General features: G+C 47.2%; 3 protein-coding genes across 10 annotated transcripts; 1 reads left to right on the top strand and 2 right to left on the bottom strand.

The window, feature by feature from the left end:
- Positions 1–75: 75 nt before the first annotated feature.
- On the bottom strand, positions 76–4,952 carry STK16 (serine/threonine kinase 16). 3 transcript variants are annotated; one of them, XM_079134520.1, is made up of 8 exons: positions 4,824–4,952; positions 4,270–4,509; positions 3,500–3,719; positions 3,107–3,240; positions 2,816–2,936; positions 2,599–2,694; positions 2,080–2,201; positions 76–1,968 (listed from the first exon to the last, which is right to left on the bottom strand). In XM_079134520.1, exons 2-8 carry the CDS (start codon positions 4,353–4,355, stop codon positions 1,830–1,832), a joined length of 918 nt encoding a protein of 305 aa, XP_078990646.1. In that variant the 5' UTR covers positions 4,356–4,509; positions 4,824–4,952; the 3' UTR covers positions 76–1,829. The 3 variants fall into 3 exon arrangements, with proteins under 3 accessions (XP_078990646.1, XP_078990645.1, XP_078990647.1); XM_079134519.1 differs by having other exon boundaries at positions 4,672–4,839; XM_079134521.1 differs by lacking the exon at positions 2,599–2,694 and having other exon boundaries at positions 4,672–4,839.
- An 8-nt stretch (positions 4,953–4,960) lies between these two features.
- Positions 4,961–15,075, top strand: GLB1L (galactosidase beta 1 like). 3 transcript variants are annotated; one of them, XM_079134515.1, is made up of 18 exons: positions 4,961–5,102; positions 5,655–5,751; positions 6,297–6,423; positions 6,533–6,699; positions 6,949–7,099; positions 7,274–7,334; positions 11,625–11,719; positions 11,816–11,990; positions 12,079–12,137; positions 12,240–12,361; positions 12,453–12,493; positions 12,693–12,811; positions 13,109–13,183; positions 13,300–13,389; positions 13,527–13,640; positions 13,912–14,043; positions 14,267–14,482; positions 14,646–15,075. In XM_079134515.1, the coding sequence occupies exons 3-18, from the start codon at positions 6,355–6,357 to the stop codon at positions 14,913–14,915; spliced, it is 1,956 nt and encodes a 651-aa protein (XP_078990641.1). In that variant the 5' UTR covers positions 4,961–5,102; positions 5,655–5,751; positions 6,297–6,354; the 3' UTR covers positions 14,916–15,075. The 3 variants fall into 3 exon arrangements, with proteins under 3 accessions (XP_078990641.1, XP_078990640.1, XP_078990639.1); XM_079134514.1 differs by having other exon boundaries at positions 6,285–6,423; XM_079134513.1 differs by having other exon boundaries at positions 5,655–6,423.
- Positions 14,937–21,942, bottom strand: ANKZF1 (ankyrin repeat and zinc finger peptidyl tRNA hydrolase 1). 4 transcript variants are annotated; one of them, XM_079134510.1, is made up of 13 exons: positions 21,350–21,939; positions 19,495–19,607; positions 19,160–19,262; positions 18,864–19,051; positions 18,355–18,467; positions 18,115–18,262; positions 17,648–17,876; positions 17,300–17,455; positions 16,333–16,816; positions 16,069–16,180; positions 15,772–15,939; positions 15,556–15,641; positions 14,937–15,354 (listed from the first exon to the last, which is right to left on the bottom strand). In XM_079134510.1, the coding sequence occupies exons 1-13, from the start codon at positions 21,501–21,503 to the stop codon at positions 15,228–15,230; spliced, it is 2,181 nt and encodes a 726-aa protein (XP_078990636.1). In that variant the 5' UTR covers positions 21,504–21,939; the 3' UTR covers positions 14,937–15,227. The 4 variants fall into 4 exon arrangements, with proteins under 4 accessions (XP_078990636.1, XP_078990635.1, XP_078990637.1 ...); XM_079134509.1 differs by having other exon boundaries at positions 15,193–15,354; positions 15,541–15,641; positions 21,350–21,942; XM_079134511.1 differs by having other exon boundaries at positions 15,193–15,354; positions 15,541–15,641; positions 21,405–21,530.
- Between the last annotated feature and the right edge of the window lie 169 nt (positions 21,943–22,111).

The following is a 22,111-nucleotide window of genomic DNA, read 5'->3' as shown; positions in this document are numbered from 1 at the left end:
CTGCTGCTACTACTGCTGCCCTCACTATTTGCTGCTCATGACCCTTTTCCCTTCCATGGCTGAAGGTGAGACTTGCCAAGGGGCCCTTGCCAGGCCCAGGAATCATGATCCCAAAGACCTTGATATTAGGTCTTAGGGGGACCCAAGATAGGGAGGAAATGAGGACCAAATCCCCTGGACCTGTCTATCCAGTCACAAACTATTGAAGGATACAAGTCTTCACTTCCTTTCAAAACAGGAGTTTAAGTCCAGTAGTTTCTGTGTTGAAGAATTGGACTGCTACCCTATTCTTCCTGCTGCTTCTACATCCACCAAACTCTGAAAGCAAGACTTGGGCGAGGTTTTGCTGTGCACTATTAGAGTTTGGGAATGGGGCTGGGCTGGCCTGAAGTTCCCATGCATGGAGCCACATCATCAGCTTTGGGGACGGGAGGGAACAAGGGCGATCTGGGGTTGTTTTTGCCATTGCACTTCTCAGCAGCTTTGCATAGCTTACTGTCTGTCTTGCTGCTTTGCTGGGGCTAGGGCTGTGCCATTAAAAGTCAGGTCGTCTCCCTGTTTGTGCTTTCTTTCAGCCTCAGCCTCATGCTAGCTGGTGGGAGCCTCCTGCCAGGGCCCTGGGGAAAAATTCAAACTTTGCTAATAGGCACCCCAGGACCCACTCTGACGTCAGCATGTGGCGGTGGGCATGGTTGGGAAAGGAAGCTTCAATCTTAGGAGCAGGAGATGCCAACCCTACCCTTCCCTCCTCTCCCTGGTGATTCAGGGACACAGTGCCCTTCCCTGGGGAACAGGTTTTAAGCCCAGCTAAGGGCAGGGCCCATTTACTCAGCAGAGCAGACAGGAAGTGGCTGCTGAATACTGCCATACCACGCTAGCCTCATTAATTATTAACCATGTGTGAGCTAGGAAAATCAGGGAGCTGTGGCCAAAATGGCTGCCAGCTCCACTCCCCTTGCCCCAGGCTGAGGATGGGAGACCAGTTACATAGTTGTCTGAAAGCTTCCTCAGGTGTCTCCACCCAGAGGCCCTAGGCCTGGCAAACCGGCCGGGCTACTTTAACTAAGCTACCCACCCCTGGGAGTGAAGGAAGGAAAGAAATAGTTCAATGTGCTTTAAGGGGCGCTGATCCTAGTTCTTAGCACAGGCAGAAACCAGCTCAAGTCAGAGCAGCTTTCATTTTAAGACTAAGACAAGCTAGGAATAAAACTACCCACTTGGGGCTGGGGTTGTAGCTCAGTGGTAGAGCACTTGCCTGGCATGTGTGAGGCACTGGATTTGGTTCTCATTTATAAATAAAGGTCCATTGACAACTAAAAAAAAAATCTACCCACTGCCAACCAGTCACACATCAGATAAAGACACCTGCCTCTTATGAAATAATGTAGTTATATCACTGCTGACTAAACCAGTCCCTCTTCTTAGGCTGTTCCCTTGGAATTAGCAACCAGACTCTGGGCCCCTTGTATGTCTTCTCTGCCTCCAGACACAATGAGAATAAGATCCACGCCAACCTGCTTTCACTTTATTCTCCGGTGTATACATTCTCCTGCTCCCAGATTTGAAAGCAGAACATGATGTGAGCCCAGCAGTGCAGCTCGGAGTTGTGCACCATATTTTCTCAGTTTTGCTTTCTCCCCAGCTCCACCACCAGTCAGGCCCCTTGCCTATGTGTTGGGGTGAAACAACAGAGAAGACTGAGATAATGGTCCCCATCCCTGGTGCCCAGCTTTAAGAGCAGTGCTGGATAGAAAGGATGAACTTCCAATGAGGGATCAAAGCCTCTTTCCAAGGTACACGGGGCCATCTCAAAATGGCCAATGGTTGGTTCAGATTTGAGTAGTGTGCTGGCCTGGAGCTGGGGGTTGCAGTGCCTCCAACTGACTGAGGAGGAGAGGAATGTGAGGGCGTTGCTGGGGGTCCACAGTCATCATTGAGGCCAGCAGCTGCCGCAGTGCTGAAGAATGCCTGTGGAGGGAGGATGGCAGGGTGAAGGGAGCGCACAGAGTCCCCCTGCTAAGGTTCAATAGCTTACCCTGGGGAAGTCTGAAATGCCTGGTGTTCCTCTTAAGTGCTCACCTGGGGCTTTGTGGGATACTGAGTTGGTTCTGCACAGCAAGGGCCACACTGTCACCTTTCTGAAACACCATGTCATACGGGCCTTCCCCAAACATCATGGCATAAAGCACACAGCCTAGGGACTGAGCATAACTTGGTTAGTACCTGAAAGGGAACTGACCAAGGTGACACCTCTCCCCTTCTGTGGTGAAAGAAGACTACAAAGGCTAAAAAGAATATGCCAACCTGAGCCAGTGGCACTGCCAGGGCCCAAAGAAACTGCCAGTTAGCCAGAGGCCTATGCAGCCCTTGCTCAGACACTCCTTCAGCAATAACTAACCAGCTCAGCGTGAGGTATTACACCACTTCCTGAGCAACTGAGTACAGTATCAGTGACAGTTCCCAGGAAGGAAGTTGAGGCGTATGGGGACATACTGTGGTTCCTTGGGCTTCATGCAACAGAAACCAAACACCTCCCCCACCCCACTCCAAAGCAGATACAGAGCTTCCCACCCAGAGTCCCACCCAGTTGCTCCTCACCCAGACATCAGTTCGCTCATCGATGACACAGTGGCTCTGCACAGAGAAGAGCTCCGGGGCCCGGTAGGAGATGGTGCATCGCTGGGCTGCCCAGTCCTGGAACAGTGGCCCCAGAGCTCAAAAGTGGGGTACAGGCCACAGTAATGTGACTAAATTGGGAAATGCACCAGAGAATTGGGGATGGAAAACAGGTGGGCAAAGGAACCTGGAGACTTACCTGCAGGGTCAGAGCCTGGCGGGAACCCTCCACACGGATACATGCTTGATTCATGGAACCCAAGTCCATTAAAACTGGCTGCCCCTCATCTCCAAGCAAGATATTGGTGGGCTTCAGGTCCCTGGAGTGAAGTGAAAATGACCCATGAGCATTCCTGGACAGGAAGACTTGGAATCCCAAGGAGCAAAAATATCAAGTGGGCTTTCTTTAGGAGGAGAGCAGAGACCTCCTGGTTGTCTTAGTGAGGCTCTTCCTCTTAGCCCAGCAAGTACCTGGGGCCCTCTCACTGACCTGTGGGCATAACCTTTGGCATGAATGGCCTCAAGGCCTCTGCAGATACCCAGCAGCAGCTGAAGAATTTGATTCTCAGTCAGGAAGTTGCCTTTGTCTTTCAGCCTTTCTATTTCATTCCACAGTGTACCTCTCTGCAACACAAGTTTCATCAGTTGAGATGTTTCTGAAGTCTCCGCTCCCTGGGCCTAATCCCTGTCCTGTGTGTCAAAGCCTATCAACCCATTAATCACACACACCTTGAAACCCACAGTCCCACCTGGACTCCTTTAAACTTCAAATCCAAAGTGGCCAAACCCAGGACGTGGCTCCTGCTTCCTAACATGCTTGACTGTTCACAGTCCTCAGAAGGTGTCTGCTGCAACCCCCTCCATAACCAAGAGACTTTCTTACCTTGAAGAAAGGTAGCAGCAGCCAGGCCTCATGCTTAGCACCCCGCTCTCTCAGACAATAAGCCACGAGGCGAAGGATGTTGGGGTGGTGGAAGAGGCGATGCATGTCTGCTTCTCGCTGAGCCTCTTCCCGGTCCTGCTGCTCATGACACAGGATTCGCTTCAGGGCGTAGAAGTGTCCATCATGTAACCCCTCCACTAGGTCCACATAGCTGAACCCACTGTGGGCCAAAGGGGTCAGTGAAGGACCATGGTCATCTCCCATAGCGTTTGGACCCAGAGGAATTCCCTTGGGGAAGGTTGCCTCTCTCATTGAGTGGAAACCCTCCCAAGATGTGGCTCTAAGAGAAGAGTGAGGATTATTAGTCTGAGTTCCTCAGGAACAGGAACACAAAAATTGTTGAGGTCCTGTGGTCCTAACAGTGTTCTGCACGTGTTAGAAGCTCAATAAATATCAAATAATAGCCAACATGTATCAGTGCTTGTGAACTGGGTGGGACATCTATATACACTATCTCATTTAATTCTCACTATTCCATCAGTGAGGCATGATAATCATCTCCATTAGGCAGATGAAGAAACCATGGCTCACCAAGGTCACACAAGGTGGATCTAGAAAGCCTGGGTCCAGAATCCACTTTCCTGACCCATTCAGCTAAGGTTCGGTCAGATGAGGTGCATAGGGATAAAATCCTTGTGCCCCTATCATGTGCAGACCGTTGTCCCTCAATGACCATAACCCTGGGGACAAGCTAATTTCTAAACACTCACCCCTCCCCCAGTTTCTGGATGAAGAGGTAACGCTTATTGTCAATGATGACAGTTCCACGAGAGCAGACACACAGGGAGTGTCCCATAACGTCTCAGTCATCCTTCTTAAGGACGGACTTTGGTTGCCGAAGGGTTCGCCCAGAGTGAGTGGGGTCTTCTAGGTGACGCCCTGGGGGCCCAGCGGATCATGCTGGAAAGCAATCGACGGCAGGTCGCGAGTTCGGCATAATTCAGACGGCCCTGAAGAACCAATGCGGAGAGCTCAGGCCAGGTCTCGGAACTTAGATTCGTGTCTAGAGAAAACAGACCCTGGCGACGCCAGCTCCAGAAGGCTGGGTCAGGTGCCCTAAAGCCTCTAGCCACGTAGCTACTACCAGGTCGCTTCCTCCAACCCCGGCCCACCTTTGGACGGACCCCGCTTCCACGCTCTTGGGGCCGCAACGGCAGGGCACAGGGTCGCTCTGGAGAGGCTGCGAGGCTCAGGCCCACCTCCGGCAGGGCCCACCCCGGGCCACGGAGCCCAGGGTCTGCCAGCCGGGACTCCCCCCACTGACCTGGCTCGGGCCGGAGCGAAGCACCAGGGACCGGAAGTAGCGATTACATCATCAGTGTGCGCCTGAGTAACGGTCCGGTGTATCCTAGCAACTGCTGGGCATCCGGAGGATGTGAGGGCGCGGAGCCGCATAGACCTGGGGGCAGAGGGGTCCCAGGACCCGGGTGAGGGTTCTCCACTTGGCCTTCAGTAGGGGTCAAGACACAGGCACTTACGCCAAAGGGGGGCAAAGCTGGGCTCTGCCCGAGGTCCCCAGGACCTCCATCTCCCAATGTCGGAGGTAGGGGGCCTCACCTCCGCGCGCAGGGGGAAAAGGCGGCTTACTATGGTTCAGCCAAGAGAGGGATCCAGGGAGGGGCGGGTGCTGGCGGCCCGGCCCCCTGGAGTCCTTGTCCTGTACACTTTAAGGACTGTGGTGTGTATCCTATTACCCTAGAGTCAGTGGTTAAGAGCTCAGACTGGAAGCAGACCGCCAGTTTCTAAATTCGGTTCTAATAGCCACCTGTCTGCGAGACCTCTGGCAAGTTACTTAACCTCTCAGATCCTCACTTTTACCTAGCTGTAAAACAGATATAATGGTACCTAAGGTTAAGTGTATGAACTATGAGCCCAAACTGCATAATCCAATCCCAGTTCTACTAAACTAATTGTATGACCTTGTTTCCATCCTCCAGTCTCTTCATCTGTAAAATGAAAATAATTATTTCATTGGGTTGAAGATTAAATGAGTTATAAAGTACTTAGTACAATATCTGACACACAGTCCTCAAGTGTCAATAAAAAGAACTAATGACAATAGTCATTATTTATTATTCTGGTCCTCACATCTCAGGTGTGGAACTGTGAGGCAGAAGGAATAGAAACTCACAAAGTACAAGCCTTGGCACCAAGCAGTTGTTCGTGACATCTCTTGCCTAGACAAGCAGGGGGTAAGTTGGAGATTGCCCCTCCAAAGAAATTAGAATGGCTCTTTTTGCTCAGGATGGTCTCTTTTGCTAAACAGGGCTCTCTGCAGGAAAGGCCCTTCTTGTACCCTTCGTTTCCCCGCTTCCACATCCCTGATCACCGTAAAGATTTTCCTGCGGGTCCCCTTGGTTTTGACATCCGTTAATCTAGATTTAACTTGTTATATGTCACAAGCCCTGTGAGGATTCAATGACAAGGCACTCCCCGCCCTTAGGGAACTCAGTTCAGTAAAGCAGTGCTTCTCAATCTTGTATGTGCTTAGGATCGCCTGGGAATTTTGTTAAAATACAAATTCTGATTATATAGGTCTGAAGTAGGACCTGACAAGCTCTCAGGTGACGCTAATGAAGCGGGTTCGTGAACTGCTCTTACAGTAGTAAGATATAGAGGATTTTTACAAACGAATAGAGTAATTGGTGGCTGGCTGCAGGCGGGATGCAAAGTCCGGGCTAACCGCCTGGAAATTTGAGGTGGTCTCCGCCCCTTGCTCGCTGAGGTTCCCTCCCAGGAGTCCAACACGTGACGGTCGGACAGACGGCTCAGACTACAGGAGTCCTGTAAGCGCCATGGCTCCCGAGAAGCCGCCCTGCCTTCCCTTCCTGATGCTGCCGCTCTTGACGCTGCTGTTGCAGCAGGTAAGATGAGAGGGTTGACCGGTGGATGAAAGTCAACAATCTTCCGCTTTTGGCAGACGCTGACCCTCATTCCAGACCTCTGCTGAGCACCGGCTCTTCCCCTTTGCAGGCAGACCCTCGGTCGTTCGTAGTGGATCGGGAACGTGATATGTTCCTCCTGGACGGGGCCCCGTTCCGATACGTGTCTGGTAGCTTGCACTACTTCCGGGTACCGCGGATACTGTGGGCCGACCGGCTTTTCAAGATGCGACTGAGCGGCCTCAACGCCGTACAGTTGTAAGAAGTGCTCGCGAGAACCACTGAGGGGCGGGATTTACTTTTCCTATTGCTTCCTTAAGAAGGGACCTGGCTGGAAGACTGGCTCCGACTGAAAAGGGGCTAGAGATCCCAGACTCCTAGACCAAGGGTGATGAGGGGTGGCCAGGACCACCTTCTTGCTGCTGCTGGAGATTCCTGCCCGTCTAAGCCCCTAGTCCTCCCTGGCATCTCCCCACCTCGGGCCCTGTTAACCTCTTATTTTCTCAGTTACGTGCCCTGGAACTACCATGAGCCAGAGCCTGGGGTCTATAACTTTAATGGCAGCCGCGACCTCTTTACCTTTCTGAACGAGGCAGCTATAGCGAACCTGTTGGTCATACTGAGACCAGGACCTTACATCTGTGCAGAGTGGGATATGGTGAGTTAGTTGGAGGAGAGACAGAACAAAAGCCTTCCATGTGTTTCTAGACTACTCCCCTCTGCCCTCACTGTAGGGCATTTCCACCATTACATTCAACTCCCTCCCTTCTTACCCCCCGCCACTGCACCCCAGAACAGCAAAACCGACATGCTGTTTTTGTCTTTGTCTCAGGGAGGACTCCCATCTTGGTTGCTTCGGAATCCTAAAATTAATCTGAGAACCTCAGATCCAGGTGAGTTGAGACAAAAGACTTAACACAGAAAAAAGCAAACAAAAAGATGGATCATTTGGGTGCCCCAAACGGAAGAGACCATCCTCAACTTGGAGATCATTTATTCAAATATTGTTTCCTTCATGCCCAGCAGGATACTAGAAACTGGCACCAGACAGACCTAGTCCCTGTGCAAGAGGTTATAACATAATGGGACAGACCAAAACAAAAAAAAAAAAAAAAAAAAAAAACTTACCACCTATAAATAAGATTATAAGCTATTAAACAAAGAGTCGAGGCAGTGAATAACAGATCCTCTCATTTGTAGGGTAGTCAGAGAAGGTTTTTCTGAGAAGGGAACATTTCAATTCCCTTTTAGGGAAGGGAAAGCACTGGTCATATGAAGAGTGAGGCAAGAACATTCCAGCCCAGAAATGGGAAAGAACATGCATGATTGAGGAAAGTAGATGAACATGCTGGAGTACAGTGGGGTGAGGGAGATAGTAATATGACATATTGAAGATGAGACAATTGGCTTAAGTCCTTGTCGGCCACTGTATGAAAATCTTAGTCTATTCTCATTAGAAAGCCACTTAAAAAAATTAGCAAGGGATGTGATATGACCTGACTTTTTGCGTGTTTGTTTGTTGTTCCTGGGATTGAACCCAGGGGTGCTTCACCACTGAGCCACATCCTTTTTATTTTGAGATAGGGCCTCACTAAGTTGCTGAGGCCGACCTCGAACTTGCTGTTCTCCTGCCTCAGTTTCCCGAGTCACTGGGATTACAGATTTGTGCCATCAAGCCAGCGGATCTGATTTGTGTTAATATTACTTAGCCTGAATGTGGAGAGTGGATTGAAGGGAGCAAGGATGGAGAAATTAGTGGAGACTATTACTGTAGTTAGAACACAGAAGAGAGTGCCTAGACTGTGGTGGAAATGCAAAGAAGGCAGAATTGAGATACAGTTTGGATGTAGAAATCACCAGGACTCACTGACAGATTTTGATTGGAAGGGAATGGGTGGGGCAGTGTGACTAGGAAAAGAAAGGAATCGTGCTTTTGGACAGTCAAGGTGATGATGCTATTTCCTGACACGGGGAAGGCAGAGGAGACTAGGAGTGCAAATTAACAGCTCAGGATGCCAGAGAGCTTTATGCCAAACCCAGCTGACTATGAGATATATTTAAAATGATAAATTATTAGTGGAACACCAAATGCAGTCCATTTTGCTCAAGAAAACCAGCAACTGGATGAAAATTTGTTATCCTTTTTCATTTTTTAAAAGATGTTGAAAGGCCTTTATTTTATTCATTTATTTATATGTGGTGCTGAGAAGTGAACACAGTGCCTTACACATGCTAGGCAAGTGCTCACTGCCACAATCCAAACCCCATCGTTTTTCATTTTAAAATACATACCCGCCTTAACCTTCAGAGGACTGATATAGTTTTGAATTACACTTTAAACAAAAAACATGGATAAATGTTGAAGTAGACACTTTTTATCCAAGAAATAAAAAGAAAACCAGTGACTACCACATTATGAAATCCATGATTTCCTCATCCTCCTTGACCAGTAAGCTACAGTCAGCAGTTGGTTGCTCTGTCCTTTGAAATATACTTAATTTTGATACTGAGGATTGAAAAGGGACACTTAACCACTGAACTACATCCCCAACCCTTTTTATATTTTGAGACAGGGTTGCTGAGGCTGGCCTCAAACTTGTGATTCTCCTGCCTCTGCCTCCCAACTCATTGGGATTACAGGTGAATGCTTACTGTACCTGGCGGAAATCCACTTCTCTTGTCTCCCATGATACGCACTTATCTGGTCTCTGCCCCTGCTTCCCAAGGCACTGACCACTCAGTCTTAATCTCTTGCTTGTCCTTTTCTGTTTTTCTTTACTACAAATGCTGTGGTGTAAGCAGAGCTCAATCCTTGGATGCTTTTTTCTATACTCATTCCCTAGGTGATTGCATCCATTTGCATGATGGGATTCAAATCCATCTACTAGTTAATGATCCTGAAATGTGTTACCTCCATAACCAGGACCTTTCCCATGATTTCCATACACATATTCAACTGCCTATGTGATTTCTCCATTTAGACAAATACAAGGCATAATGATACAATTAATTTCCAGGTATTGCCTTCCAAACTTACAATCATCTTATCTCATTTCATGGCAACTCCACTTTCGAACTGAGCAGCCTAAACACTATGGTATAATCCTTTATGTCAGTCTTTCCTCCACATCTCACATTTAATCCATTAGAAAATCCTGTCAGTTTTACCCTCAACAACATTGAATTTAACTACTTTCTCTCACCACCACTGCCACCCACCCTTGTCCAAAGGACCTCTCCTTAGCTGGCTTATCTTATAGCTTCCTAAATGGTTTCCCTTGTTCACTCTCTCTCCCATATAGTCTTTTCTCAATCCAGCAGCCAGTGTGATTCTGTTAAAATAGAAGTTTAATGTACATCACAAATTATGTGATTTCTCTGCTCAGACCACTACAATAAGATCTCATCTCAGAATCTAAATCATGGATTTCTTAAAATTATTTACTAGGTTCTATATAATTGGCCCCAGTCATGTCCTTGGCTTCTGCCCCTCTCCTTGTTCACGCTGCCTCAACCACACTGACCTCATTGCTGTTCTTCAGACCCACCAGTCTTGGGTTTTGAGGCCTCTGCCTTGATCTCCCTTGCTGAAATCACTTCAGCAGGACTTGCTGGCATTTTAAGCTCTTCTACACCACCATTTTAGACCTTCTTTCCTGCCTTAGTTGTTCTTGGCACTATATATTTCCCTTATTTATTTTCTTAATTTATTGTCTGCCTCCATCACTAGAAATGCCACAAGGGCAGATAGTTTGTCTGTTTTGTTCCTTTCAGTATTCCTGGAAAAGTGCTTTGTGCATAGTCAGCATCCATAGATACTTGTTGAGTGAATGTGATTTAATATATGCTTGGATTAAAACATGCAGTACAAATTGGGCTTCCTTTATATGACATTTAAAGTGTAATTAAATGGTTTAAGAATTAAAAAATATTCTCCAAAATGTCTTTCATTGAATCCACCTTTGAGAGTCCACTATCTCCTACACTTTGTCCTCAATGAGAGGGCTGTAACATGTGAACAAACCCTCTAGACAAAGTTCCTATTCATGAGGTGGGAAACTATCAAGAGACAATCACAGGCATAAGTGCTAAATTATAATTTGTCAAGTGTTTAGAAGTATGAGATAATGTGAGAGTGTGTAACAGGAGCTCTATCCTGATCTGGAATATCAGAGGCTTTCTTGAGGAAGTCAGTGGTGCACGCCAGTAATCCCAGCAACTGGAGAGGTGGGGCAGGAGCATCAGAAAGTTCAGGCCTGCCTGGATAACTTAGGGAGACCCTATCTCAAAATATAAAGTTAAAAGGGCTGGGAATGTAGTTCATGGCAGAGTGAACCTGGGTTCAGTGCCCAGTACCAGAAGAAAAAAGATTGAAGCATGAGTTGGAATTAGTTTGGTAAAGGAGGGTGGGGGAAAAAAGTTCAGAAAGAGGAAACACCATGCATGAAGACCTTGAGGGTGAATCACAAAAATAACAAGCAGGAGGAATTTTTTTTTTTTTTTTTAATTTTTAGTTGTCGATGGACCTTTATTTCATGTATTTATTTATATGTGGTGCTGAGGATCGAACCCAGTGCTTCACACATGCTAGGCAAGCGCTCTACCACTGAGCCACAACCCCAGCCCAAGCAGGAGGAATTTTAAGGCCTAGAATAATGATCTTCCCATTGCTAACTTAAAAAAATCACCTGACTGCAGGGTGCGAGTCAGATGCTGTACACTGTTAACTCCCATGCTACTTCACAGCAGTCTTAGGTGTAAGTAGATTACATCATTATAGTTCCATACTACATATTTAACCTTTTTCATCCATGTATTTTTTCCACGTTTTTTTTTATTGATGCATCATCCATGAATTTTTAAGAAACACTACTCTTTGCCTAGCATGTGCAAGGCCCTGGATTCAATCCCCTGTATCACGAAAACCAACACAACACCTACCCCCGCCCCCCCACTACTTTAAGGGTTTCCTATGTTTAACTTCCATTGACAATGCAAATATAACATGCTTAGGGTTGAGAGTTCTAAGAGTCACCTCTTCACAGAGTTAGTTTTGGGAAACTGGGGTAGAACCTGCAGCCTAAAATAAGGGCAGCACTGAAGTTGTTAGCAGGGATGCTGGGGTGGAGGCCGTGGAGATGGTGGTGGCCCCTAATGAGCAGAGTGCCACTCCTTCCTTTTAGACTTCCTTGCTGCAGTGGACTCCTGGTTCAAGGTCTTGCTGCCCAAGATATATCCATTTCTCTACCACAATGGGGGCAACATCATTAGTATTCAGGTACAAGTGGGTAGCTGACTGGGCACGGGGAAGGTGCAAGGTGTCTTTACCTTCTCCACCTCATAGCTGGACTCTCATTTCCCTTTCCCCTGGCAGGTAGAGAATGAATACGGTAGCTACCGGGCCTGTGACTTCAACTACATGAGACACTTGGCTGGGCTCTTCCGTGCACTACTAGGAGACAAGATCTTGCTCTTCACTACAGATGGGCCTGAAGGACTCAAATGTGGCACCCTCAAGGGACTGTATGCCACTATAGACTTTGGGCCAGGTCTCCTGAACAAGGGTTTGCAGTGGAGTCTGGGGAAGGGGCACCTCTTCTGTGCTATTTATCTTTTTCCCTTGCCTCCTTACTACAGCTGACAACATGACCAAAATCTTTGCCCTGCTTCGGAAATATGAACCCCATGGGCCATTGGTGAGGAACCAGAGGGAAAGGGAATCAAAGCCAGAGTCATGGATGGGAATGGGTCCAGTTTGGTTCTCACCTCATTTGTGGCTTTTTCATTTCATACTCTAGGTGAACTCTGAATACTACACAGGCTGGCTGGATTACTGGGGTCAGAATCACTCCACACGGTCCATTGTACCTATAGCCAGGGGACTAGAAAACATGCTCAAGTTGGGAGCCAGTGTGAACATGTAACTGAAGACAATATGACTCTCTTACTGGGAGATGGGGATGAAAGTTAAGATTCAGTGGGTCAGATTTTACCCCCTCCCCCCACTTCAGGTACATGTTTCATGGAGGCACCAACTTTGGATACTGGAATGGTGAGTACGGATTGTCCCCTGGGGCAGAAGCAGGAGCTAATGAGGAATTCAAATCTAAGGGCTGGATGGATTAGGATGTCTAGAAGCTGGATATGCCACCACTGCCCCCTCTGATGGCAAAATTCTCTGCATGAAGCTCTTTACTTAGTGCCTATCATCTGAAATATATGTTGAATTAATTAAATTGGTTCAACTCCAGGTGCAGATGAGAAGGGACGCTTCCTTCCAATTACTACCAGCTATGACTACGATGCACCCATATCTGAAGCAGGGGACCCCACACCTAAGCTTTTTGCTCTTCGAAATGTCATCGGCAAGGTGCCCTTTTATTAATCAGGGAGAAGGTCGTGCCCAAATTGTAAAGGGAAGCTATGAATTGGTGGTGGTTTTCTAGGCCCTAGAGCTCTCTCAGTGTTCTGTGGAAGCATTTCCCAGTCGCTCAAATGGTACCATTTGAGGAGTTACACTTGTGTGCAACATTATAGTGTCTAAATTAAGTGTCTTCATGACCCAAAGCCCTTCCCTGGGCCCCAGGTTAAGAACCTTGCTCTAGGGCCTTGGAATAGGGGTTGTTTCTGTGGTTTTCCTATGGCTCCTGAGAGAATTTGGGCTCAGTTCCAGGAAGTTCCCTTGGGACCTTTACCTCCCCCCAGCCACAAGATGATGCTTGGACCTTTAACTCTGCACCTGGTAAGTCCTCTCCATCTTTTCTGATTCTAAACCTTTACTTTCTAAATACCTACCTTATCCTGCCCTTGATCCAGAAATCTCCCTCTTAATCTGATGCTTGCCCCTTATTCTAACAGGATGGGGATTTGCTGGCTTTCCTAGATTTTCTCTGCCCCCAGGGGCCCATTCATTCAGTCTTGCCATTGACCTTTGAGGCTGTGAAGCAGGTAAGACATAAACCTACATCTGGTGGGAATAGCAGACTCCCTCAACAGCTATAGTGAAAAGTTCCTTCTAGCTAAAATTTTCCCTTTAATGTCCTTTCTTATCTCAGTTCATCTTAATCTCATTCTTCCATACGCAGGACCATGGCTTTATGCTATACCGGACCTATCTGTCTTATTCCATTTTTGAGCCAACACCATTATGGGTGCCAAATAATGGAGTCCATGACCGGGCCTATGTGATGATGGATGGGGTGAGACCCAATTTCCTTCTTTCCTCAGCACCTTAAGTTCCCATCTTTACCCTTTCCCACTGCCTGCTCACATCTGTAGAGCGTACAAGGTTATAAACTGGGATGAGGAAGAACTTGATTAAGAATAGAGTTCCAGAATGGTGGTAGGTAACTGATAGATGGCTACATTTTCCTTGCTCTTCAAATAAGTGTTCTAATGTGGTTCCCTGTGCAGTGGCCAAGAACTAGATGCTAAGCCCTTCCTCTCATAGATCCTGTCTTTTGTCCACAGGTGTTCCAGGGTGTTCTGGAAAGAAATATAAATAACAAACTATATTTGATGGGGAAAACAGGGGCAAAACTGGATATCTTACTGGAGAACATGGGGAGGCTCAGTTTCGGGTCTAACCATAGTGACTTCAAGGTGAGTTAGTTTTGTTTCCTTCTCTATCCCAGTATACTTTTGACCAACTCCTCTGGAATGATCGGTATCTAACGGAAGGTAAACTACAGCCAATCTTTAAGAGTCAGAGAAGTAGTGGCTTGTGGGGACCTGGACGTGGCCACCAGTTACATCCTACAGCTTGATTAGGGACATTGTGGCTTTCAAGCTTAGTAAACGATGACTTTTCCTTTGCTTCCCACAGGGCCTATTAGAGCCCCCAATTCTGGGGCAAACAGTCCTTACCCAGTGGATGATGTTCCCTCTGAAAGTAGATCATTTTGTGAAGTGGTGGTATACCTTCAAATTGCCAAAAAGGCCACAGCCTAAAGATCCCTCTGGCCCGACCTTCTACTCCACAATGTTTCCAATTTTAGGCTCAGCTGGGGACACATTTCTCTATCTACCTGGATGGACAAAGGTATTGCTAATGGTGGTGGTTGGTGGGGGATGGGGGAAGTAATCAAAGAAAAATTATGAAAGGAGGTGGAGCAAAAATTACTTTGATGAGAAGTCCAAAAGGGGATGATTCTACCCCCTGGAAAGCTGAGCCTTTCTTTTCCCACTCTCTTGTTTCCCCACAGGGCCAAGTCTGGATCAATGGGTTTAATTTGGGTCGGTACTGGACAAAGCTGGGGCCACAACACACCCTCTATGTGCCAAGACCCCTGCTGTTACCTAGGGGAGCCGTCAACACAGTCACCTTGCTGGAGCTAGAAAATGTCCCTTTAGAGCCCCAAATCCAGTTTTTGGATAGGCCTATCCTCAACATCACTGTGCACAGGACACATATGTATTCCCTCTCAGCCGATGTACAAGGTGACTCTGATCCAATGGAGTTAAGTGGGCACTGAAAGAAAGATAACCCTTGGACCTAGGACATGGAGTGGGCAGAATCCTTTGGTGCTGGCCAGGGTAACCAAAGGCCAGAAGGCCTCTGAATGTAAGTACAAGTGCAGTTTTCTTGCCAAACTTTATTGTGATTAAAGTTCCAGAGACAGTACCAGCTCCACACAGTTTGTGGCCCTGTCTTTGCCCTGGTTCCTTAGTATCTCTCACCCTAATCTTCCAAATACTCTCTGGCTTCATGGGGAAGAAGAAACTTAGGGATGGAGTGAATATGGCCTCTCAGGGCCTACACTTCACCCAGGTAGAGCTGTAAGAGGTCAGGAAGAAGAGGGCTTCCCAGTCTGACAGCGATGGTCCTGGAGGCAACGTGTGGAGCAGAAAGTGAAGTCGAGGTAATGAAAGGGAATGAGTCCTTGGAGGGAAGTCCCACAGCTCCAGCAGCGTCTGAACAAGAGGAAGAAAAGTGGCTAGACAGGTAATCCAGAAACTTTCCACTCGAAGCGTTCTGCAGCTTTCAAAGGTTCCAGAGTGTCTCAAATCCCCTCAGCAACCCCTCTGAATACCATGCAGGTCCTCATTCCACTTGCCTCAAGTGGTCCCTACAACATTAGAGCCCACCCTTTTACTCACCCCCTAGCCCCATACCGAGCATTGATGACTCCAGAGTCAGGGATCGGAGCAGTAGGAGCTCCCAACTGGGCAGCAAGTCGGCGTTCTGCAGCCAGAGCTCTCTGAGAAACAGAAAGTCATGTTGCAGACAAGAACCCAGAAGGGAATAGCATGCCCAAGAAACAAGAGCTGCACTCTGGGGAGGGGATGAGATCTCTAAGGAGGTCTTGCTGTGGAAGAGCTTTGCCTCACCTTCTCTCGGTCACTGAGTGCAGCAAACCTCCACTGCTCTTCTTGCTCTTGCTCTTCCTTTTCTCTCTGCTTCCGCTGTTCTTCTTCCCGCTGCCGCCGGGCTGCCTTCTGCTCCCTTTTCCGTGTGGCCTGTCGTGCCTCCATTTCTGGGGTCAGTGGCCCTGGTACCTGGGGGATTTCCAGAAGCTATTGAGTAACCACACAAGCTATCCTTGGGAAAAGTGCAAGGGAGTAGAAAGGACCTAGCTGGGACTATGACACCTTCCCATTCTGCATCCCCTTCCTTTTCTGGCTGACCTGAGCCTTCTTATAATCATAGGCATCTGGATTCTTCTCCATGAACCTTCGGAACTCATTACGTGTTGATCTGTCAGCTGCTACCATATAAGGTGGGCGGGCCCGGGAGTCCCTAAGTACAAAAACCACAAAATGGGTTCAACCTGCTTCCTGTCTTTCCCAACATACCCAGCCAGACCCTAAGGGAATACTGTCAATTACCAATGCCACATGAGCCACCAAATTATCTTTACACCCAAAATGGCTCCAGATAGAGATACTTACTGCACGGTGGGGTTGCAACCAGCCTCCAAGAGCAGACGAACCACTGAGCCTCTTCCAGCTGCAGCTGCTGCATGCAGGAGAGTGAAGCCACCAGACTCCAAGGGGGCATTGAGTAAGGCCCTAACTCTGGGGTCTATAGGCTCAGCAGCTACCTGAAGCTTCAGCATTCCAATGTCTCCAGCTCGGCAAGCAGCTAGAAGCACATTCCATAGCTCTGGCTGATCAGGGGCCTTGGCCTCATCCACCAAAGGTCCCAAGGGGGCTGCAACCATCTGATCTGACTGTGAGAAGGGCTCACTTTCTTGAGATTTCTGGATAAGAGTTGTATGTGCCCCAGTCTTTTGTTCTCGACTTTTCTCTTTATTCCGTTTTCTTCTCCTCCGCTTAGGCAATACTTCAAACTCATGTAGATCCAGGGTTCCCAGTGTTAATTCCACTAGCTCCAACTCTACCTGGGAGCCATCTTCTCCCTCTGACCCTGAACCTAGGGAGAAATCTGTTAGATCCATCTAAGGAATAAGCAGAGGGTGAGCTGGTTCAGATACACTTATGTCTATATATAAACATATAATCCAAATCATCCTAAAATGAAATTGTTTTTATCTTGTCCCTGAACTATCCAGATGAGCAGCCCTATGGTGGTGCACAGAAGAAAACATGGCAGCAACCCTTCCTCCAAAGCAACAACATCCAGCCAGGCAGACAAATAATGTGACTCATGCAACACACTGAAGTATCTACTCCACAAGATTTTTCTGAGTACCAGGGATGTATCCACAAACAAAAGGGTTTACAGGAGATCAGTAACCATGCCTCAGTGATTGCTATGACACACCTACTTCATAAACAGACACTGGGGTGTATGTGGTATAAGGACCCCATCTATCAATTAAGACATGGATCAGTTACATTTGAGTTTGCCACAGACACACAAATAGACTTTATAACTGTCAGACGGTGCTTATACCCTGATTGGATAATTCCTCCATCTTCCCTAGTGCCTCATTTTCATCACTGGGGACCTTTCTTCTTTCTTCCTCAGCAGTCTTCTTCCTCTCTTCTCTCACTGTCTTCCAGTATGTCTGAGGTGAATATGATCTGACTGTCTCCCGAGGGTCTTCTTCTGCCACAGGAAAATAAAGATCTTTCTCAAATTTAGTTGAGGAAAAGCCAGCCCAGGTTTCTCTCAATGAAAATGTAATTGGAGTACAGTCCCAGGTTAGAAAATCCTCTGAATGCCCACAAGAGAACGAAGGCTTGAGTTGTAGAACACTGAAAGGTCTAGGAAACCTAGAGGTTGGAATTGGAGGCTCACCATAGACATGCAAGGTGGTCAGCTTAAGAAACACACGCTGGACCTCTTGGAATGTGGGTCTGCGGGTGGTGAGGGGGACAACCCAAAGTCGGGGATCCTCCCTCTGCAGGGGTGCCCCATGGCCACCAAAGAACAAGGAACGCCCAGAGCGGGGAGCGCGCAGCAGGATTGTCTCAGCCTCCCCCAGTGCCTTGGCCCAGGCTGGCCCTGCCAGCAGGTCCCGAACATCCTAGAAAAGATAGTAACTCCATTTGGCACATATTCACTTGCTATTTTTAAATCTTCAACCAAAATGGAGGGAGGGAGAAAGAACTAGGGTTCTTGGAGATCCTTATTCTATTTTGTCTACCCAGAAATAATGAAAACTGGAAGGATATGAGAATCTAAAACCTTCCTACTGTAACATTTAGCGAGCTGAAATGAGAGAAAAAAAAGTGGACCAACAACTCTGGGAGATCTAAACTCACCGTATACAGTGTGGCTTCATTGTAGCGCCTCAGATTGGCTCCAGCAGAGCGTGTTGACCCACCCTGGGCATCCTGAAGTCCCTGGGCTGTGCCCCGCTTGGCCCGCACAGTGTAGCGGTGAAAGGTTTTGTGTATCACCACTTCTCTTCTGTAGACAGCACAGATTCAGTACTGGAGACCAGCTGGGCCTCCCAGGCTAGCAGGATCCATCCACCCTTGCCCCATGTAGCACCCTCTCACCCTTGAAAAACAGCACCAGCAAAGTGCCCAGCTGCAGCCAGGAGCACCACACAGCACCTGGGCCCTCCACTTTGCAGGTTCTGTGACAGCAGTTCTACCTCTTCTGGGGGAACCTGGATGACAGATGAAGTAGAAACATTGTTTTATTCATCAAGGGCAAGAAACCAAATGCTAGTGCTAAGTGCTTCACAACATATTACCTCATTTATTAGAACCACCCTGAGCCTTATTTCCATTTTATAAAGCGAGACTTCTGAAGCTTGGAGAGGTAGTGGTAGATCAAGTGGTAGAACCATAATTCAAACAGATTGATCTGTTTACAAACAATTCTATTATATTTGACCTTTACACCATTCAGGCCAGTTTCAATTAAAGGCTGCTGTCGAGGGTGATACCCATGTCCAAAAAGAAGGATGGAAAGTAGAGTGATACATGAACCAGTTAAGGAGAAAACTAAGCTGAGCATACAAAAAGTTAGGGTTCACCACATAACTTGTGCAGACACTTGCCTTGTGAGAGCCTAGAACACAGCGGTAGGCATAAAGAAATTGGCCCTGGGCATTTTGGAAAAGAACCCGATGGGCGTAGAAGCCTGAGGGTCTGTTGGACTTTTCAGATTCAGCCCTCTCCTTGCTCAGAGTCTGCAAGTCCTCCTCACTATCTGAGTCTTCTGATCCTGAGATGCTGGAAAGATCTCCTAAAGAGAGACAACATGGGACACACCAGTTTGGTACCCCATCTCTAACCTTTCTTCAAACTCCTATGGCCTTCTTACACCCCATGTCCTGCTCCCACCAGGCATCACCTGTGGAGCTCTGCTTTTCAAAATCCAGGGCAGTCAGGAGAGGCTTGTTCTTGAGACGTTGCTTTAGGTTGAAGCGATGCCAGTCAAGCTTATAATGTTCTCTCTGGTACAAAGGCAAAAGCAAAAAGGGAGGCAGAAGGTGGAAATATGGCCCAGCCTGGCCCTACGTACTAGCCAAGACCACACGGAACTGCAAAAGCAGGAGCAGGTAACACTAACTGCCTTAGTGTTAAAGCACAGACCTTTAATATTTTAAGGCAAATCAAATGTCTACCTCTCCCCACTCACCTTTACACTTTTGTTCCTAACACCCAGCCCTATATCCTGGCTTTTACCTGTTCCTGGTGATTCTGGAAGGTCTGGTCACAAGATGAACAAAATAATTTCTCTGAAATATCCATAGGACCCTGGAGTGCTTTTCTTTCTGGTCTTGTTCTCTCCCCTGAACCTAAATAAGGGAAGGGTAATTAAAGGTAGAAAAGTAGCTCAAATCCATAATGCCTGAATTAGGTCAATGTCTGATATCCCAACAGTAGGATACAAAACAGATGGGCACACGCCTGTAATCCCAAAGCTTGGGAGGCTGAGGCAGGAGGATCACAGATTCAAAGCCAGCCTCAGCAATTTGAGAAGGCTCTGAGCAACTTAGCAAGACCCCAACTCAAAATAAAACATAGAAAGGGCTGGGGATGTCGCTCAGTGGTTAAGTCACCCCTGGTACAAAAAATAAATAAAAAAAGAGAGAGATGGTATGACTTTGCCTTCAAGAAATTTACAGTCTAGTAACCATGAAATCAATACAATCAATAGGCTTCTGAAAAATGTCTATAAAATAAATATAAGTCAAATGTTGTATTTAAATTCGCCAAAGGGATTATTTACAGGAATTCTGTAGAAAATAATTTGTGGTAAGGTTAAAATTTTCTCTTCTTTTTGTTTTAGGTGCTGGGATTAAACTCAGGGCCTTGGTACATGCTAAGCTTATACTCTACCACTGAGCTACACCTCCAGCCTTTGAAATTTTTTTTTTTCATTTTATTTCATTAACTGCTACAGAACATACTGCATATTACATAACAGACTGCAGAACCTTCTAGAAAGGATAAATGATCATTAGTCATTATTTCATCAATAAGGAAAATGTTTCCTTAATCAATGTTCTCCAAACCTTTTGACACATAGTAATAATTAACTGTGGATACACACCTATCTCTTTCCATCAAATTCCACTGATATGGATTAATAGGCAACCCTTTTTCTCCTGCTCCTGCTAGTGAACTTGTGGATGCACACTCTCAGTTGCCACTTCGAGGAGGAACAAGCATGCACCCATGAAGACAAGTCCAGGGAGAATCTCAAATCACATCTATACAAAGTTAACTAAATCAAAACTCTATTTCCAGGTCCCTTAAAGGTGAATGGGCTTCAGCTCCCATCCCCATAAGTCCTAGAATTATTATCATTATTTTTCTTTTGCAGTACTGGATGTGCATTCATGCTAGGCCAGCAGGCTGTTACTGAGCTACCACAGAGCTAGAAACTTTTTTTTAACTGTATAAAAGCCACTCCCTGCTGGGTGCAGTGACCCATACCTGTAATTCCAGCAGCTTGGGAGGCTGAGGCAGGAGGAATGCAAGTTCAAAGACAGCCTCAGCAACTTAGTCAGACCCTATCTCTAAATAAAATATAAAAAAAAAAAAAAGGCTGGAGATATGGCTCAGTGGTTGAGCACCCCTGGGTTCAATTCCTGATACCAAAAACAAAACAATCCCTAAGTGCCAATTTTTAAACTTACAGTTCCAATTACATTTGGGCAGTTAATCTAAAGAGAAGTGTAATAAAAAACATAGCCAAAGACATGATGTCAATTAATTGTTTTACATTTAGCACAAAGGGATGCTTTGATTGGAGTTCAGTTAAATTTGAAATACATCTAAGTAATTTGAAGTGTTTAAGGCAGTGGTGTTAATGTGACGAGACATATGCAATAGTTAAAGCCTTGCTTGGAGAAAACTCAGGGGCCTGTGATGGAAATTACCCAGAGATCAGTGAATTTTAAGAAAAACTGTATCCAGCAGAAAGAGAAGTCATCGTGGCCTCTTAAGCTGAGTAATACCATTAAAGTGTTCCCAGCACTTCGAAGAGCCCTGTGACGTTCCACATGGGTCCACCCCAAACCTTCATGGATACCTGGACAGGAAGTACGCAGAGCCCTGGCCAGAGTCTCCCCGGGAGCTTGGCTCACCAGGCTCAGGCCCCGAAGGACTGGAGAATCCGCGCTGAGGTCAAACAGGGAGACCGACGCCGGAGCCGGAACCGAAGCCGCAGATGGAGCTGGCGACATGGCTGTAGGGGAATTACTTAAAAGCAGCTCCTGAAGCAGAAAAGGGAGGACTGCGGCGGGTGGCGTTAAGAAACTGAGCTCCCCAGAAACCACTGCCACGTCTCCTGCTAGACTTGGTCTTCTCCACGCCCCAAGTCTCCTCGGTTCTCAACCTCTACGAAGAAACAGCTCTGCGGTAAATACAAGACCCTCGTCGGTTTTCTCAAACCCCTAGTCTCGGACCACAAGGGTAAAACGGGGAGCATCCAGCTCCTAAATCGAGTTCAACAGAGTTAAATCACTAAGGTTGCCTATCCTACCGCTCTTTGTCACTCGAACGACAAGTTCCAGCAATGACTGAACCGCGTAGCCTCGTCCCAGCCTTCAGAAATTTCACCAAATGTCTCAAGACCCCAGCGACAGCCCAGGCACATTCCGAAAATCGGATTTCTGCAACAGCACAGGAATCCCGTCACTACGGATCAGCGAAAAGGACAAACATAGGAGCCAGCACCCGAGTCCCGCCCCACGTAGAGCGCACTATTCGTTCTCAGACTTCCAAGACCCTCCTGGAGCTCTTCGTCCCGCCCCTGGAGCCGAGAATTGGCCGACGTGTCTCCTCCCCCGAT

This window comes from Sciurus vulgaris (assembly GCF_902686455.1).
Source record: "Sciurus vulgaris genome assembly, chromosome: 3".
NCBI lineage: Eukaryota > Metazoa > Chordata > Mammalia > Rodentia > Sciuridae > Sciurus > Sciurus vulgaris.
Note: the sequence above shows the minus strand (reverse complement) of the source record. Positions and strands in the feature narration are given on the sequence as shown.